General features: G+C 40.2%; 2 protein-coding genes and 1 long non-coding RNA gene across 7 annotated transcripts in view; 2 read left to right on the forward strand and 1 right to left on the reverse strand.

The window, feature by feature from the left end:
• Positions 1-2486, forward strand: part of aspg (asparaginase homolog (S. cerevisiae)) — a 32746-nt gene extending 30260 nt beyond the window's left edge. For all 5 annotated transcript variants that reach the window (XM_061968822.2, XM_061968820.2, XM_061968823.2 and 2 more), the window contains one exon: positions 1706-2486. In XM_061968822.2, the coding sequence (XP_061824806.1) occupies positions 1706-1750 (45 nt within the window). In that variant the 3' untranslated portion in view covers positions 1751-2486. The remainder of the gene's footprint in view (positions 1-1705) is intronic.
• Positions 342-19757, reverse strand: LOC133611743 (uncharacterized). The gene is made up of 3 exons (XR_009816033.2): positions 19664-19757; positions 19468-19565; positions 342-1812 (listed from the first exon to the last, which is right to left on the reverse strand). It is a non-coding gene; the product is annotated as an uncharacterized lncRNA (long non-coding RNA).
• Positions 19264-20404, forward strand: part of kif26ab (kinesin family member 26Ab) — a 179752-nt gene continuing 178611 nt past the window's right edge. The window contains exon 1 of the mRNA XM_061968817.2: positions 19264-19583. Coding sequence (XP_061824801.2) covers positions 19449-19583 — 135 coding nt within the window. The 5' untranslated portion in view covers positions 19264-19448. The remainder of the gene's footprint in view (positions 19584-20404) is intronic.

A 20404-nucleotide genomic window follows, 5' to 3' on the forward strand; every position in this document is an offset into this window, starting at 1 on the left:
TATATATATATAAAAGAGAAATACTTGAATTTCAGTGTTCATTTATTTACACATATACACACATAACACTCATTGTTGAGTTAAGGGTTGAATTGTCCATCCTTGTTCTATTCTCTGTCACTATTTTTCTAACCATGCTGAAAACCCTCTCTGATGATGCATTTTGCTTCGTCTCCTTGTTGTGTGCGCAGTTGTGCACTGCACACTCTAAATGCCCTAGATGTTATTGTCACATATGCATGTACAGTAGATGGCAGTATTGTCCTGTTTAAGAGTGTCACAACATTGCTGTTTACGGCAGACAAACTGCTTTACGGTAGACGAAAACGTGACTGCTGTTGTTGTGTGTTGTTACCGCACTGGGAGGACGTTAATGAAACTGCCTAACAATAAACCCACATAAGAAACCAAGAACTCGCCCTCGATCATTCTACAGTTATGACGTGATTGGGCAGGCACGCTGTTTATATTGTGGGAAAGCGAACGTGAAAACAGGCTGTCGACACGTCACTCAGGTCCGCATGGAGCTGGAGGGGGCGTGGCCTCCAGCTCCGCCTGAAATTCGGGAGATTTTCGGGAGAAAATTTGTCCCGGGAGGTTTTCGGGAGAGGCGCTGAATTTCGGGAGTCTCCCGGAAAATCCGGGAAGGTTGGCAAGTATGGGTTTATGGGGTAGAAATTGAGAGAACAATAATCAGTAACAAATAATTCCCCCTAAAAATCATTGAAGAGCAAGAAGAATTGAAAATGTCAGGTGTTTCCCGTCCGTTATTTGGCCCGCCACATGTAGGCTCTCAAACGGATTACAATGCACCTGATCTGCAGGAGAATAACAACACAAAGCAGGAGGGATCACTAGCGTTGTCAACTTATACACAATAGCTGAGGTCAAAGTTCAAATCAGTAACTGATGTGGTTTTGACAGTGCCATAATGACGAGCCATAATCCCAAGTCAAAATGTTGAGTTTACAAAGATATCTTACTTATGATATTGACCTGTTTACATATTCCTGAGAACCAGCATCCTCTGCTGTGGACATATTTTTGCTCTAGAGTTGTGGAAAAAACAATAGCTATGTTCTGCAAAACACAAATGTCCGATGTCGACGACACACAGGATATTTACTGAGTTTTTTCTTGCCCTGATGTCGGATCTGAGCCGAGGATGTCGTTGTGGCTTGTGCAGCCCTTTGAGACATTTGTGATTAAGGGCTATACAAAAGTAAACTTTGATGATTGATACTCCTATTAAAGGATAGCTGTGTCAAAACGGGCAAGGTTGCTGAGGTCAGAGGTCAACTTTGTCCCTCAAACCTTTAGACATTGATAATGTATGTATGCACACCAGTCAAATACACTTGCACTCAAAATGATTCAACATTCATTGTAAATTCTTGTATTATTTAATATTTTAAATTTGCAGCACTTTTCAATAAATAATGTAATGTAAAAGAATGTACTTTTCAAGGAGGGTTGACTTTTTTTTTCTTTTTTTTTTTTAAGAGTGTCATAAATCCTATGGGTCGCATGTTTTTGTGGTGAAAAGTGATGACGTATGCAAAGTGTTATAGTTCTCATGTCTTCTTCCTCTGTGACATTTGCTTTTACAATGTGTTTTTGAAACTGCATGTTTGTGTATGCAGATCTCACCTCTTATCTTGGTGCTTGTTCATCTCATCCCTCTTTTTGTCTCTTTTTGTGGCAGAACGGCGACATAATTGAAATTGCAGCCTCCCCAGCAAAAATGTGAGCCGACGCCACTTCTCCCTTGCATCCGCTCCCCCCAGGGCAGTCCTCGTCATGCCGTCCGCACTAAAACAAAGATCATTAGAAACCATAAATGGTGACACACCAGTGTTATTTATAAAGCACAAGTGTGAACACAAGTTGTGTATTGATATTGCCGTGATTGGGTAAGTCTACATACCGTATGAGGGTGCACATGCGTTTAATGGTAAGCAAAGAAAGCTGCTGTATGTTAAAACGCTGTGAAGTTACGGTGACTTTTGCAATATACTCAAGTTCAGGGAGTTTTATTTTTGTATACTTATTTTTATAGAGAGATGGCACTAAATAAAATAAGATTTTCTCTTTGTAGCCGTCAGTCTACCTTGGTCAAATACCTCCACGAGAGTCATGTCCTGCTGCAAGAACACGTGTTAGACAATGTGAAGCAACTCATCCAGCCTGTTTGTCAGCCCACTGTCAAGCCGGAAGAGTGAAATAGCTCTCTCGAATGCAACTGACAATTTCAGTTAAAACATGCTGTACTGTGTCATATTTTCCATGTATGTTATATTTTCCTCTCTTTTTACAAATTACTCCTTTGTTCTTAGTTGTGCATTTGTTCCTGAATATGAGTACTCAGTGAACCTTTAATCCAAGTAAATAAATATTCATTTTTGGTTTGCAACATTGTTTCACAATGAATGTAAGTACAGTGATACTGTCTGTGTAAAAAAAGGAAAAAGGCAACATAATAAATCTTTTAACACAAAACATGGCCCACGACTGTTACTCCATACACACAAGTTAAAAACCCCAAACTGGTCACATGCACTTTGATTTGTTGATGGTTAGCAGGAAATGCCATTAGAACATGGGAAAAGGCAATACAAAGTTGGATTAAGAGATACAAATAAATATATATCATCTTTTATGACAAACATTTCCCAATATCTAAAATGATCCATACTCTTTGCCAATACATGCATATTCCAATGTTTCTAATGTACAGTTGATTGAGAGAAAATATGCTGTTTCCTTAAAATGCTCAAGGCTATTAAGGATTAAAAAACAAGTTGCATTTATTTAATTTTCAAATTTAATCACAACAGGTTTCCCTTTTATAGGATTTTTTTATATTCATTTTCTAACATTCACTTTTTAAATACATTTTCAGAAATGTACATACAAGGTATTTCACCTAAAGAACAAGCAGTTAGAGCTTATTACACATTTCTTTAAATACATTTTCTTTATTCTAAAACTTCTTAAGTCGAGAAAGCACATGCATCCAAAAATTATCAGCATTTTTGTGCTTTGTTCAAAGCTTGTAACTATATATGACAAAGACAACATTGGGGTAATAAAATATTTTATGACATTTTTTTTAAGTATATAACTTTGAACCAATAAATTATTATTATGGAAAAATGCAAGCTTATCTCATCTGACAACTCCATTTTTGGTATGCTTTATTACCCTTTTCGGTCAATACTTGAAATTAAAACAATTAAAAAATGTAACCCCACAAAATTATTCTTAAACATATTCTAGGTATTTTTTAGATTTTATAAATGATGTAATCATACAGGTAATATAGTTTAATCTTTATTTCTAAGCGTTCTACTGGGAAAATTCCCATGTTTTACTTGTTGTCCTGTTGTGTCCATTTTGACTCAATTGTCAGTTACTAAATATCTTTGTCCTGTATAGAGCAGATTAAACATTTTCAAAAAGTATTTTGTCAATGGAACTTTTTGGCCTACAATGGCTCTTATTTTACATAAGGGTGGCTGCTCGTTCGTCCTGCTTGTTACCTGGAACCCAGCTCGTCCGGTCGGACCAGCATGGGCCTCATTCCTCCCTGAATGAAACTTGTTTCAACCGAGCCCCAGATCATCATATATAAAAGCGGGTGGCTCCTCAGTTGACACAGTGTGACCACGGACGATGACAAGGAAAGGGACAAGAGCTCATCCTCTACAAGGCAATGTACGTACTCTTCACACAGCCTCTCCTTTACTCATGTCTTTTCAGCATCGTCTCAGAGTGCAACCTGTAGCTTCTTTGTTTTTCTTTTAATAGAGGATGCATCCATTAGGTGGATTTACAGATTTGGAACATGAATGTGGTCTCCCTGATTGAGTGGTTCTCGACAGTTCAACAGTTCTTTGACAAAATTGTGAAATGTTTAGGACCACTTGACCAGTCAGACATTTGCAGCTAAGCGGCATCATCAGCCTTCCAATGGACCGGCAAGGCAAGAAGACTCACATTGGATCTGCATTTTTAAACGATCTTAGTCTATCTTCCGCTGTTTGTGCCTCCTTGTGTTGCAAAGACAACTAACCGCCTAAAAACTGCAGAGGGCTTTTAAAAAAAATACCCCGCCAGGTTTCATTTCACTCTGCTGGCAGGCACACCGTTTGTAACAGCTTTACTGCTTGCTCGTATTTTCTCTGTTTATTGTTGCTGTGATTAAAAGTACTGATTAAAACAAGACAATAAAAATAAATAATATTTGTCTCTGTTGACTCACTGTGGGCTGGATGGCCAGTATGCTGCAAAGGGACTTACTGCCGTATAGAAATGGTGCACATTTTCACTGTACTCCACTGAGAATGGTGGAGAGAAAAACTCACTCACCTCACGCCATTTGTCTTCAAAGTAATCAAAGGTGTTGTCAAGTAATTGACAGATTTTCTTTCTGCATTGTCATTTAAAGATATGGAAGGAGGTTGGATAAACACTTTTTGTTACTTCATTTATTATTTTTAAACATATGGGGATTTACTTCATTTTGTTTAGAGTCTACAATGTACAAAAAAGCAAAATTATATTTATGTTGTTTTTTCCTGGTTGATTTTTAAAAATTAGCGCAAATTGGGAAACAGTACCCCCTGCTGGCCACTTGTTAATCACTAACCATTTGCTTTTCAAATAAAAAAATGTGTACATGAATCAACTTTTGAATGGATGTCCATTCATCCATCCATTTTCTACTGCTTTTCCCTTTTTTGGCATTGCGAATGGTGCTGGAGCCTATCTCAGCTGTATTCGGGCGAAAGGCAAAGTACACCCTGGACAAGTCGCCACCTTATCACAGGGCCAACACATACAGACAGACAACATTCACACGCTAGGGCCAATTTAGTGTTGCCAATCAACCTATCCCCAGGTACATGTTTTTGAAGGTGGGAGGAAGCCGGAGTACCCTGAGGAAACCCACGCACTCCACACAGAAAGATCCCGAGCCCAGGATCGAACCCAGGACTTTCGTATTGTGAGGCACACGTTCCACCCTGCTGCATGGAATGAAAACCACATTCAACTGAATTGAATCCCAATAGATTTATTTATCTGCTTTTATTAAGCTCTAGTTATTTAAACTGATTCCCAGAGTTGTATTGATTTTTATTTTAGTAAATTGAGTTCCAGCCGGAGGTTCTATAACTGTCTGTATATTAAAACAACAGTGAAGAAACAGCACAAGACTATTTATATGTAGGTCTATGTGGTGGGAAAGCCAAATCAGACACTCTTACAACAAAATCCAAATGCCCGTTTCTGAGAGAATGAAGCATTAATCATTCATGAAGCACAGTGCACCATACATACCCATCTCTCTTTTTTTTCTCCCTTTGATCCTCGCCATGCGGCGGAACTATCAATATTTGCTAAACGCTTCTCACAAGGCCTCGTCTGTGGAGAAGGCACACAGGTCTCGCAAGCATGGCTAAGACATAAGAGAGGACTTAATGAGATGCTCTGAGCCATTTCCCTGTACGTGCACAAGGGCAGCAGATGTAGCAACCCAAGTCCCTGGGGATTCCCTCCGTGGAATTTCATCAGTGAGCCGAGGGAGACCCCACCAAGACCTCCTCCACTGAGTGACGGACATGGTAAATCATCTTTACTATGGATTGTAATTATCGGCCAAGTGACAATCTCTGCCTCCACTCCCTCACAAATAAGTGTGTACTCCTGGGTGTCACACAGAGACATGGTGCTTGTACCTATAATAATTTATTCCACCCTAAAATATCAATTATTGACCCCTCTGTAATTGTCAAAATTGTTGCAAGTGGATGTTAATCTTCATATTATCATGCCTAACCTCCAATGGCAAAGGGCTCTAAATTTAGTCTCTGAGCAATTTACATACAGTCGTTTACACTCACATAAAATTAACAAAGCTCTGATTGGATTTACATTTTATATTTCTATTAGGATTGTCTAACGCTATAAGGCATGCAATTAATCACAGAAAATATTGCATTAAATCATGCTGCTTTACCTTAACCGCAGATCGTTCCCTGAAAGGCGGCGTGGATTTTTTATACGGTCAGTGATCAGGTCATTTCTTACGTCAGTGCAAATATAAGTGAGGACACTACGACAAGTGTGAGCACTTGTAAATGTCACTTCAAAATACACCCTGACTTTAGATAATACAGTTACCAAGTTTGTGCAAATTAATGGGCAAGTAAAACAAAACTGTGATTAATCTGATTAAAAATTAATCGTTTGATCGCACTTATTTCTACACATTGATATCAAGAGTCGTTTGAGGCACCCTTGAGTAACTGAGAGACCGCCTAACTGCTCACTGTTATTTTCCCCTATTACGACATCTACTGTATCTCTGGCCTTACTGTATGTGTTTAGAGCACGGTATACTATGGGGACAGCACAGTCACAACCGTTAATGCCGTTGCCTCACAGCAATAAAGTTCGAATCCGCCCACAGTTCAGAAATATGAATGTTAGGTAGGATTTCCGTTATTATCTGAACCTTTTTGGAGGTGCCTCTTTGTGTGGAGTTTGCAGTGGTACTCCCGTTTCCTCCCACATCCCCAAAACATGAATTGTCAATGAATTGTCCATAAGTGTCACTGTAAATTTTTGTTAGTGTTTTGTTCACCTTTATTGACTGGCACCCAGTCCAGGTTGGCCCGAACCAGCTAGGATAGGCTCCAGCTCACCCATGACCCTGAATAGGATAGGCGGTATAGAAAATGGATGGAAGATCCAAGAAGTTAAATCAATAGCACAGTCTCTCACCCACGACATAATTTGGGTGATGTCATTTAATTCAATGTTGATTGCAAAATATATAAAATCAAAATGAGACTGGAAATCAAAACATCTGACCAATGCAACCAATTGAAATTCAAGACTCAACCAACCCGCTTGGTGAGCGTCTGTAAATTAATAAGCCACACCATCATCATTATCACCCAAATGTTTCTCTGACATTTCCACTTTAAGAACAAAAACTATAGACCACAGTAGAATGCAATGCACCCATCATTCTTACTGGGGGTGGTTACTAACTAAAATAACAAGAATTAAAATGTCACCCCTGTAACTATTAAAATAACATTAAATATGCAGTAAAGTGATAATTGTAACTCCAGCAAGGCATGATGGGAAACGCCGCCTCCTCAGACTTGCCAACTGTTTTCCTTGTCTACCAACAAATCTTCCTCCTGATGTTTGTGTGCACATAAAAATATATATATTTTAGCTGGATGTTAAAAAGATGCAAGAAGCTGGAAATGTAACAATCCCTTTGGGAAAAAGAAAAAACAAGCCACAGCAGTCTCCACATGCGGACCTTCTCCTAGCTTATCCGATCACCAGTCATTACACATTAAAAAAGGACTTCGACTGAATTATGGTCCCCTGTGCAAAGGAGTTTAACACTCCTGCCTTAGAGGAAAAGCAAAGACTTGAACATAATACACAAGCAGTTAACTCATTGCTCAGTTAGGTGTGAGAACTTCAGTCGTTATTGTTTTACTTCTGACTGGCACAAAACTTGCAGGCCAGGCCTTTGGCATAAACACTGCAGTTGTTGAGTGCCACAACCACCAGGGGGGGCACATGATCAGAAGTGCTCTGAACACATTTATTAAGTAAATTTAGATGTGTCCGGTTTATGTTTTCAATAGTGACGTTTGGAACACTGGGCATTTTTGTTATGCATTAAGTTGCAAGTATAAGTTGAGTTAGCCTAACTGGCTGCCGTCACAGGCTTGTTCCGTTTGAGCAATAAAGAGTTAATATATTGTTACATGATGCTGTTCCTGCTTCGCTTACAAAAGAAACAAACATACATTTATTACACAAATGAAGTGCACGTTTATACACCACTCAGAGATTGACACAATGCTGCCCTCCAACGACCAGAACTGAGAGTGTTAGTAAAAAGAAGAACAAGCAAGGACCGAATCAGACAACCCATTAAAAACATGTACTACCTTTTAGGAGCCTACTTGGCAAATCAGCTCCACCGCAGCGTCAGTCCATATAACACAAGCTGCAGCCAGCGTCGGCTGCATGCTACCACACACATCCACACGACAAACATTTATCCGTTAAATATTGAAAAGGTGCAAATGCAGTGTTTGATGTGTTTAAACATACAAAACCCAAAACCAGTGAAGTTGGCACGTTGTGTAAATTGTAAATAAAAACAGAATACAATGATTTGCAAATCCTTTTCAACCTATATTCAATTAAATGCACTGCAAAGACAAGATACTTAACGTTCGAACTGGTAAACTTTGTTATTTTTTGCATATATTAGCTCATTTGGAATTTGATGCCTGCAACATGTTTCAAAAAAGCTGGCACAAGTGGCAAAAAAGACTGAGAAAGTTGAGGAATGCTCATCAAACACTTATTTGGAACATCCCACAGGTGAACAGGCTAATTGGGAACAGGTGGGTGCCATGATTGGGTATAAAAGCAGCTTCCATGAAATGCTCAGTCATTCACAAACAAGGATGGGGCGAGGGTCACCACTTTGTGAACAAATGTGTGAGCAAATTGTCGAACAGTTTAAGAACAACATTTCTCAACCAGCTATTGCAAGGAATTTAGGGATTTCACCATCCACGGTCCGTAATATCATCAAAAAGTTCAGAAAATCTGGAGAAATCGCTGCAGGTGGTACTGCATCAAAAACTGACATCAGTGTGTAAAGGATATCACCACATGAGCTCAGGTACACTTCTGAAAACCACTGTCAGTAACTACAGTTTGCCACTACATCTGTAAGTGCAACTTAAAACTCTACTATGCAAAGCGAAAGCCATTCATCAACAACACCCAGAAACGCTGCCGGCTTCGCTGGGCCCGAGCTCATCTAAGATGGACTGATGCAAAGTGGAAAAGTGTTCTGTGGTCTGACAAGTCCACGTTTCAAATTGTTTTTGGAAAGTGTGGACCTTGTGTCCTCCAGACAAAAGAGGAAAAGAACAATCCGGATTGTTATAGGCGCAAAGGTCAAAAGCCAGCATCTGTGATGGTATGGGGGTGTATTAGTGCCCAAGACATGGGTAACTTACACATCTGTGAAGGCACCATTAATGCTGAAAGGCACATACAGGTTTTGGTGCAACATATATTGCCATCCAAGCAACGTATTTTTCATGGACGCCGCTGCTTATTTCAGCAAGACAATGCCAAGCCACATTCTGCACGTGTTACAACAGCGTGGCTTTGTAGTAAAAGAGTATGAGACCGACCTGCCTGTAGTCCAGACCTGTCTCCCATAGAAAATGTGTGGCACATTATGAAGCGTAAAATACGACAACGGAGACCCCGGACTGTTAAACAACTTAAGCTGTACATCAAGCAAGAATGGGAAAGAATTCCACCATAAAAGCTTAAACAATTGGTCTCCTCAGTTTCCAAACATTTACTGAGTGTTGTTAAAAGGAAAGGCCATGTAACACAGTGGTAAAATGCCCCTGTGGCAACTTTTTTGCAATGTGTTGCTGCCATTAAATTTTAGGTTAATGATTAATTGCAAAAAAAAAATTAAGTTTCTCAGTTCGAACATTAAATATCTTGTCTTTGCAGTCTATTCAATTGAATATAAGTTGAAAAGGATTTGCAAATCATTGTATTCTGTTTTTATTTACGATTTACACAACGTGCCAACTTCACTAGTTTTGTATTCTTCTTGTCCTAACTCAGCAGACTGGACAGTCAAACATTATCATTGGTACAGACATACAGTACGTACAGTCATGGTCAAAAGTTTACATACACCTGTAAAGAACATAATGTCATGGCTGTCTTGAGTTTCCAAGAATTTTTACAACTCATATTTTTTGTGATATAGAGTGACTGGAGCACATACTTGTTTGTCACAAAAAACATTCATGAAGTTTGGTTCTTTTATGAATTTATTATGGGTCTACTGAAAATGTGACCAAATCTGCTGGGTCAAAAGTATACATACAGCAATGTTAATATTTGGTTACATGTCCCTTGGAAAGTTTCACTGCAATAAGGTGCTTCTGGTTGAATTTTTGACCACTCCTCTTGACAAAATTAGTGCACTGCAGTTCAGCTAAATTTGTTGGTTTTCTGACATGGACTTGTTTCTTCAGCATTGTCCACATGTTCTCAGTGGGGTTTAAGTCAGGACTTTGGGAAGGCCATTCTAAAACCTTAATTCTAGCCTGATTTAGCCATTCCTTTACCACTTTTGACATGTGTTTGGGGTCATTGCCCTGTTGGAACACCCAACTGCGCCCAAGACCCAACTTCCGGGCTGATGATTTTAAGTTGTCCTGAAGAATTTGGAGGTAATCCTCCTTTTTCATTGTCCCATTTACTCTCTGTAAAGCACCACCACCATGCACGGTAGGTATGGTATTCCTGGGATTAAAGGCCCCACCTTTTCCCCTCCAAACATATTGCTGGGTATCGTGTCCAAACAGCTCAATTTTTGTTTCATCTGACCACAAAACTTTCCTCCAGAAGGTCTTATCTTTGTCCATGTGATCAGCAGCATACTTTAGACAAGCCTTGAGTTGTTGCTTCTGGAGCAAGGGCTTCCTTCTTGCATGGTAGCCTCTCAGTCCATGGCGATGCAAAACAGGCTTGACTGTGGACACTGACACCTGTGTTCCAGCAGCTTCCAAATCATTGCAGACCTGCTTTTTGGTGGTTCTCGGTTGACTCTTGATCATCCTGACCAATTTTCTCTCAGCAGCAGGTGACAGCTTGCGTTTTCTTCCTGATCGTGGCAGTGACAAAACTGTGCCGTCCACTTTATACTTACGAACAATTGTCTGCACAGTTGCTCTTAGGACCTTAAGCTGCTTTGAAATGGCTCCAAGTGACTTTCCTGACTTGTCCAAGTTAATGATTCGTTTTTTTTCCAGATCTGTGCTGAGTTCCTTTGACTTTTCCATTGTTGCGTTTGCAACCGAGTCTAATGACTGCATCACATGAACCCTATTTAAATGGGCTCAGAGAAGTCAACAGGTGTGGTCAATCATAATCACTCACATAAAGTTAAGAGGCCATCCCATGAAACTAATTTGATTTGATTGTAACTTTCTACTAGGGATGTCCCGATCCGATATTTGGATCGGATCGGCTGCCGATATTTGCCAAAAATTGCGTATCGGCAAGGCATGGGAAAATGCCGATCCAGATCCAGTTTTAAAAAAAGCTCCGGTCCGTGTTTTCCAACGCACCGATTTAAATAATACATTCCACTTTTCTGCTGCTCCGTAATTTCCGTTCCGCATTTTACAGCACACCTTCAACACATCCACAGGTCTGTGGATTCTCACGCAGTTGCTTTTAGCTGCTGGCATTACACGACAGGCTCTTCTCACTCTTTCCTGTGTCTCCCTCTCACAGACAGCAAGCGCACCTTCTTACACACGTCACATACTGTCACGTCATACGTCACGTCATACGTCACATACGTATACGCCCTCTCCCAGCAGAGAGGTAGCAGCATGGCTAACGTTAGCTGTGATGCTAGCGCAGCCGTGCGAGCAACGCTCCCTCTAAGGTGCGCGCCTGTGCGCATAGCAATTATATGCCACGCACAAAATCAAATAAAAAAATATGCGCATAACAATTTTCGACACACGGACACGACAGAGAAAACAGTTTTCGTCATCATTGTTCAAATATTGTGACGTCTGTCGAGACGCTTATCTCCATTCGGTGCCACACGTCCACACCATAAAAATGCCGAGGCAAAAATTTCCACATCAACACCGTATGAAATTTTTTTTGATTTTTTTTAGTTGTGATTTCCTTCTCTGCATGAAAGTTTAAAAGTAGCATATATTAATGCAGTATGAAGAAGAATGTTTTAATGTAGACATGCAAGCCTTGAAAGAAAATTTTGAAAATCAAGACTACATTTCCTGCAAATGAGTGCATTTCTACCCTATATTTTAACTTCAGATTTATTCTCATATCAAACTCTTTTGGCTGTCTTTTTGACACTTACATCCGGCGCCCCCCTCCACACCCTGGATTATAAATAATGTAAATAATTCAATGTGATTATCTTGTGTGATGACTGTATTATGATGATAGTATATATCTGATAGTGTATATCTGTATCATGAATCAATTGGACCCCGACTTAAACAAGTTGAAAAACTTATTCGGGTGTTACCATTTAGTGGTCAATTGTACGGAATATGTACTTCACTGTGCAACCTACTAATAAAAGTCTCAATCAATCAATCAAAACACATAGAATCATCATACTGCTGTGATTATATGCATCAAGTGTTCATTCAAGGCTAAGGCAAAATATCGAGATATATATTGTGTATCGCAATATGGCCTTAAAATATCGCAATATTAAAAAAAGGCCATATCGCCCAGCCCTAGTTCAATGATGCCATTTCTGTTTGTCATGTATAATTTTGTCTATTTTGTGTTTATCCTTGAATAAACAGGTCAGTTTCTTGTTACCAACCATTGTGTATTATTCAAACTCCCCTAATTCAGCTGGCTAGTTGTTATCAAGAGTACTAAACCCCTTTTCAACATGATTCTGACAACTAAGTAGGCTAAATAACTTTAAACTTTAAAACATGCTCGGATAGGCCAGTATCGGTCAGTATCGGTATCGGTCAGTATCGGTATCGGATCGGAAATGCAAAAACAATATCGGTATCGGATCGGAAGTGCAAAAAACTGGATCGGGACATCCCTACTTTCTACATCACCAAAATTAATAATGGATGTTGCTGTATGTAATCTGACCCAGCAGATTTGGTCACATTTTCAGACCCATAAACAATTCATAAGAGAACCAAACTTCATGAATGTTTTTTGTGACCAACAAGTATGTGCTCCAATCACTCTATCACAAAAAAATAAGAGTTGTAGAAATTATTGGAAACTCATGACATTATGTCCTTCACAAGTGTATGTAAACTTTTGACCACGACTGTAACTGCTTGTTGTCAACTCTGACTTCTCCAGTCCGTCACTCAAATATGTCCGTGTGCAACATAATTTCGTAGCTGTAACTTTGGAGAAGCAGCCCGTAGGAGACACCTACAAAAGTCTGCTTCCCAAGGTAAATCCTGAACAATATTATACATTATTTCATAAAACTGTTGTAGTTATTTGTAGTACATGCTATTGTAATTAGGGATGTCCCGATCCGATATTTGGATCGGAACGGCCGCCGATAATTGCAAAAAAATGCGTATCGGCAAAGCATGGGAAAATGCCGATCCAGATCCTGTTTTAAAAAAACTCCGGTCCGCGTTTTCCAACGCACCGATTTAAATAATACATTCCACTTTTCTGCTGCACCCTAATTTCCGTTCCGCATTTTCCAGCACAACACATCCACACGTCTGTGGATTCTCACGCAGTTGCTTTTAGCTGCTGGCATTACACGACAGGCTCTTCTCACTCTTTCCTGTCTCTCCTTCTCACAGACAGCAAGCGCACCTTCTTACACACGTCACATACTGTCACGACACACGTCACGTCATACGTCACATACGTATACGCCCTCTCCCAGCAGAGAGGTAGCAGCATGGCTAACGTTAGCTGTGGTGCTAGCGCAGCCGTGCGCGCCTGTGCAATTACTATGGCGTCACATTAGTGCCAAAAATCCGAGCGCATAAAAACTGTTATCGCGCGCTGATTCTCCACTTCGTGCGCGCGCGCTACACCCTTTTGCGTGCGCGTGGTGCCTTTTTGCGCGCGCGCGGTGCCTTTCTGCGCGCGCGCCGTCTCTGTCTGTGCCCTGTCATGTTCCGTTTTGGCACTTTGGGGGCGGGTATGCTTAGACGGCCCCTTCTTTCTGATTGGTCAGGGGAAAAATGCTCAGAACCAATCAGAAGTATAGCAGGGCGGGTCATCGTCAATATGTATCAAGATTTACGGAGGAAGAAGGGGATAAAAAAATGTCGCGCGCTGATGAAGGTTATTTCATACCACATAAACACAATACAGGGTAATACAAAATGTGACCCAAATAAATAAAAAGACAACAAACACCATAATCACATCTTTCAGCCAGAACTGGTCCACCAGCAATAACATCCAACCATAACATTATTTTATAATTTCACTTCTTCTTGAACATTTGTTTTCTAATTTATGGAATTTCTTTTGATTAAGCCATAAAAGTAATGAAATATTTGAATTTTGTTTTTAAAATGTTAAAAATAGCCTTTTAATAATGTATTCTGAAACAGTTTAAAATAATCAGAGAACTGACTAACACTGACCCTACACAACTATGTTGCACAATTAAGTCTTTTTTTTTTAAAGCGAAAGAGGTAATTTCAACAGGTACAGCATCCTATGTCATATCTACATGTAATAAGATTTGTAACAAGGCAAACCGTTTGTAAATTGGTCGAAAAACGAGCACGTTATGGTAATGTAATTAGTACATGTACCATTGACATCAATGTAATGATTGAGGCTAGCTGTCCGAGGTAAGATGGCTACAACGTTGCTACGCTGGAGAATGATTGGTCATATGAAAAATGTTCAGAGCCAATCAGAAAGGAGTGGCCGTCTAAGCATACCCGCCCCCAAAGTGCCAAAAAGAAACATGACAGCGCGAGGAGAGATGCCAGGAGTACACAGAGAGCGCACAGACCGAGACGGCGCGCGCGCAGAAAGGCACCACGCGCGCGCAAAAGGGTGTCGCGCGCGCACGAAGTGGGGAATCAGCGCGCGATAACAGTTTTTATGCGCTTGGATTTTTGGCATTAATGTGACGCCATAAATTGCGCACTGCTCAAACGTCCTCTGCGCACGGCAAATCTATGCCACGCACAAAATCAAATAAAAAAATAAGCGCATAACAATTTTCGACACACGGACACGACAGAGAAAACAGTTTTCGTCATCATTGTTCAAATATTGTAACGTCTGTCGAGACGCTATCTCCATTCGGTGCCACACGTCCACACCATCAAAATGCTGAGGCAAACATTTCCAGATAAACACCGTATGAAAAAAATAGTGATTTTTTTAGTTGTGATTTCCTTCTCTGCATGAAAGTTTAAAAGTAGCACATATTAATGCAGTATGAAGAAGAATGTTTTAATGTAGACACATAGAATCATCATACTGCTGTGATTATATGCATCAAGTGTTCATTCAAGGCTAAGGCAAAATATCAAAATATATATTGTGTATCGCAATATGGCCTTAAAATATCGCAATATTAAAAAAAGGCCATATCGCCCAGCCCTAGTTCAATGATGCCATTTCTGTTTGTCATGTATAATTTTGTCTATTTTGTGTTTATCCTTGAATAAACAGGTCAGTTTCTTGTTACCAACCATTGTGTATTATTCAAACTCCCCTAATTCAGCTGACTAGTTGTTATCAAGAGTACTAAAACCCTTTTCAACATGATTCTGACAACTAAGTAGGCTAAATAACTTTAAACTTTAATACATGCTCGGATAGGCCAGTATCGGTCAGTATCGAATCGGAAATGCAAAAACAATATCGGTATCGGATCGGAAGTGCAAAAAACTGGATCGGGACATCCCTACTTTCTACATCACCAAAATTAATAATGGATGTTGCTGTATGTAATCTGACCCAGCAGATTTGGTCACATTTTCAGACCCATAAACAATTCATAAGAGAACCAAACTTCATGAATGTTTTTTGTGACCAACAAGTATGTGCTCCAATCACTCTATCACAAAAAAATAAGAGTTGTAGAAATTATTGGAAACTCATGACATTATGTCCTTCACAAGTGTATGTAAACTTTTGACCACGACTGTAACTGCTTGTTGTCAACTCTGACTTCTCCAGTCCGTCACTCAAATATGTCCGTGTGCAACATAATTTCGTAGCTGTAACTTTGGAGAAGCTGCCCGTAAGAGACACCTACAAAAGTCTGCTTCCCAAGGTAAATCCTGAACAATATTATACATTATTTCATAAAACTGTTGTAGTTATTTGTAGTACATGCTATTGTAATGTTTTTGTTTAAAACATTTGACTGATTTTCAGACATATACAATTGACATAAGCTGTTAAACACACATCAAATGCTGTTCCCCCCCCCCACCCACTAACACATAAAAAAATACATAAAATAAAAATTAAATAATCCATCCATCCATTTTCTACCGCTTATTCCCTTTGGGGTCGCGGGGGGCACTGGAGCCTATCTCAGCTACAATCGGGCGGAAGGCGGGGTACACCCTGGACAAGTCGCCACCTCATCGCAGGGCCAACACAGATAGACAGACAACATTCACACTCACATTCACACACTAGGGCCAATTTAGTGTTGCCAATCAACTTATCCCCAGGTGCATGCCTTTGGAGGTGGGTGGAAGCCGGAGTACCCGGAGGGAACCCACGCAGTCACGGGGAGGACATGCAAACTCCACACAGAAAGATCCCGAGCCCGGGATTGAACCCAGGACTACTCAGGACCTTCGTATTGTGAGGCAGATGCACTAACCCCTCTTCCACCGTGAAGCCCAAATTAAATAATATTATTCATAATAATAAAGTAAAAAACCACAGACAGATGTCAACATAAAACCACAGTGAACCTGCATTCCTGAACCGCCTTACAATGATATGGCAACCCACAAGCGGAACGAAAGGCTCATCAACCACCCACATTTCGATTTGTTGACACACTGTGTCAACAAACCAAGCTCAACCATACAGTGCATAAACAGATTGTTTTCAGTTTATCGGTTATGTACGCATATATACATTCTCAATTGGATCGCATACAGGGATGTATTTTAATGTGCACGCCACAGCCTAATTATCAGACAAAATCTAATAGTTCCACTGGACCACAGCTATAGCTAGACCAAGCCATTCCATTTGCGCGATAACAAGGGTTGGCTCGTTGGATAAATGCTACAGGTCATTGAATATTGATCAGCAATCATGAGGCTTTATTGGCTTCTCGCCGTTATATTATATTTGAACAAAGGTTGCCCTAAAGTTTTATCGTTGAGCGCCACAGTCCGAGAGGCTGCAGTAGGTTACTGTAAATTCAAATCAATCAGAATCCAGTCAATTTTAGTTTAACACAATACGGCAGGGCTATTCAACTGGCGACTCTAGAGCCAAATCCAAATCCATGACACCACATTTGGTCCCGTGCTCAGTTCAAAACATGGGTTTTTAAAACTTTTTTTTTTTTTTGCATAAAAAAACAAACAAACTCATTTTAGGTCCAACATAGGCATCTTATTAAATTCAATTTTGAGTCGAATACAGTAGTGCCTCAACTTTTGAGCCGATTTAGATCAATGACGGAGCACTTAACTCAAAACACTTGTATCTCAAACCAATGTTTCCAATTTAAATGAATTTAAATCAGTTTAACTTGTGCTCCGTGCCCCCCAAAACATCACAATTTTAACATCTAACATGCCTTTTTTTTTTTAAATACCAAAAACGTTTAGACATGATATATTGTATAAAAACAGTACAACATAATGTATTACAAACAACTACAGTAGTTTTATGAAGTAATGTAATGGACCTCATAGAGCAAACTCTGAGGGCAGTGATTCTTGAACTGTGGTATACCAAAGAATGACTTAAAGTGCAGATTATTAAATTCATATTATATTTTATTTTCATAATTATTCAAACAAGTGTTACTGTTGAAATAGTGTAATGATACAGTGGCCAAACAAACATAATTAAATAAGACCTCGGCCATGTTTTTAATGAATACTTAGGCATACTATGCTACTGTATTTTAATGTAGGTCACGATGGTGGTACTTGGAGAGCAAAGACTTTTTTGAGGTGGTCCTTGGTGAAAAAAGTTTGAGAACCACTGTTCTAGGGTATCCTCTTACAGCTGCTTCTCCATCAAACACAGTCTCCATATTTTCCGAGATAAATGTCCGACGTTTAGATATTACTTTATCATTCTTGGCTGGTATTATAGATTCATTCAGCTTCAATATAGTGCAGTTAAGCAGTGATTTGCTCAAATTGCTTTTTGAGGATTTATTTCTTTAATTCAATGAATAGTGTCCGCTTCTGCTTGTCAGCACAGTTATTCACATTCACCATCTTCCTTCCCATTCTTGGAAAAACAATGTTGTGTCAATCTCTAGTTTTAAGCAAACGCTAGTGAGTAAGGCCAGATGTTTTGGGGGGATTTATGGACTTCACCGTGGCATTTGCTATGCCAACTAATGGCAGGGATGTTTGTAACTCAAATTTGTTTTGCAACTTAAAGCATAGCAATTAGCCGAAAGAGACAGCTCTTAACTTAAAAACACTCTTAAGTTGAGGAAACACTGTAGTATACAATCTTGCATAGGACCTCAGTCAAGCCTGGGGCAGCCCTCGCCAGCATCTAATGCAGTTGTAATTAGCATAATAAGGCTATTTTTTTCCCTAAAATGTGTATCTCTTGACAAAAAATATCTATTAAAGAACATACTGGCTCTCAAAATATGAATTATAGGGAGAAGGTTTTTTTCTGGAAATGTGGCTCCAAGAACACGGTGGAAGAGGGGTTAGTGCGTCTGCCTCACAATACGAAGGTCCTGAGTAGTCGTGAGTTCAATCCCGGAGTCGGGATCTTTCTGTGTGGAGTTTGCATGTTCTCCCCGTGACTGCGTGGGTTCCCTCCGGGTACTCTGGCTTCCTCCCACCTCCAAAAACATGCACCTGGGGATAGGTTGATTGGCAACACTAAATTGGCCCTAGGGTGTGAATGTGAGTGTGAATGTTGTCTGTCTATCTGTGTTGGCCCTGCGATGAGGTGGCGACTTGTCCAGGGTGTACCCTGCTTTCCGCCCGATTGTAGCTGAGATAGGCTCCAGCGCCCCCCCGCGACCCCGTAGGGAATAAACGGTAGAAAATGAATGGATGGGCATCCCGCAACGCAGCCTGCATTGTGGGATAGGTTATGTCCAGTGCATCTTGCAGGACTATTCCAGTAAAAATAGTGCCATTAAATAAGTCCCGCATGAAGTCATTTGTGTGCATACTGTGAGTCTTCCTGTGAATATGATGGAAATATCACAGGGATGTGTTAGCGATTACAACCTGTAATGTCATGTCTATACATCTTTAGGACCTGACATGCAGAGACTCAAGAAGGGAGAGAGCGAGGGGGGGAGAGAGAGCTACAAAAGGAGGGTGAAGGGATGCAGGAGAGCAGAGAGGACCAGTGGGCTCTCCTCACATCATGCCCTAAGAAGAACCCCAGTGGATAGAAATATGTCTATGTGTTTGGCTTCACTGTGAGGACGTTTGAGAAGATTACTCTGTGCCAACTCTCTGGATGTCAGGATTAAGACTAGCATGTGGACTTTTTTTTCTTCTTTTTGAACGGATACACACCCCTTCTTCGTCTTCTTTACATGGCTCTAAAGATGCTATAGTGGAATACAATACGCGTAGGCGATATTTACAGCCCGCATGGCTTTACCGAACTCACCGGGGGCTCCCGGAAGCGGCAAGCCGGACCCCGGCGTCATCGACCTGGGGACCATCTTCGTTGACTCCGACATCATTTTTGGATTTACCAGTCACCTACTGAAGAGGAAAACAAGGGTGAGAAAACGCCGAATGTGTGACGATATTGCATGTATTTAAGGAACAACGTCACTTTTTTTTATTATCAGCAATCTTACCTCTTTAGGGCTCGTTTTTCTTACTTTTCCACTAAGTCATGGCGGATAATTGTCGTTAGCGTAACAAGTAACATGGGTATAACTTCCGGTAGACTGAAACAGGTGCGAGCCACTCAACCACGCCCATATTAAAATAGATAAAATATTAACAAATACATGTTTTATTTTTCGGCGTGTCAAATAAATATATAAAAGCACTCTTAGTTAAAAAAAACCCTGTCTATATATGGTTGTCTTTTTTTGTTGGGTGCGGGGAGGGGGGGGGTCATGCGAGTGCACGAGGTGCGCGAGGCCACAGTCGCCGAAGTCATGAAATATTAAAAAGTTTACCAATTAAATATTTACCCGCTGAAAGAAAAAGAAAAAATATATATATATATTTACCCGCTGCCATCCGGCTAAAGTGGGTGTCATGCGATGTTCTGCCAGATGGTGGCGCCAGAGTAGCGTGAAATGTCCAATGTGCGTTGAGCCCCTGAAATGTATTCAACACTGGCATAAAGTGCCAGAGTGTCCCGCAAAAGTACATATTTGGGCGATAAAAACCTGGCAAAATTTAGTATGAAAATAACATTCACAGGTGTATGAGGTATAAAAACTCCATGCAACTATAGTTTGTAATCTGACAGTGTTTATTCAACATTACCAAACATTACGAAAAAAAAAAAAAAAGACTCGGCAGAAATCGTTATTTTCTTCCAATACTGAGCTCATCTTGCAGAGGATACTTTTAGCCCTCCC

Source organism: Nerophis lumbriciformis, linkage group LG08, assembly GCF_033978685.3.
Source record: "Nerophis lumbriciformis linkage group LG08, RoL_Nlum_v2.1, whole genome shotgun sequence".
In the NCBI taxonomy this organism is placed as follows: domain Eukaryota; kingdom Metazoa; phylum Chordata; class Actinopteri; order Syngnathiformes; family Syngnathidae; genus Nerophis; species Nerophis lumbriciformis.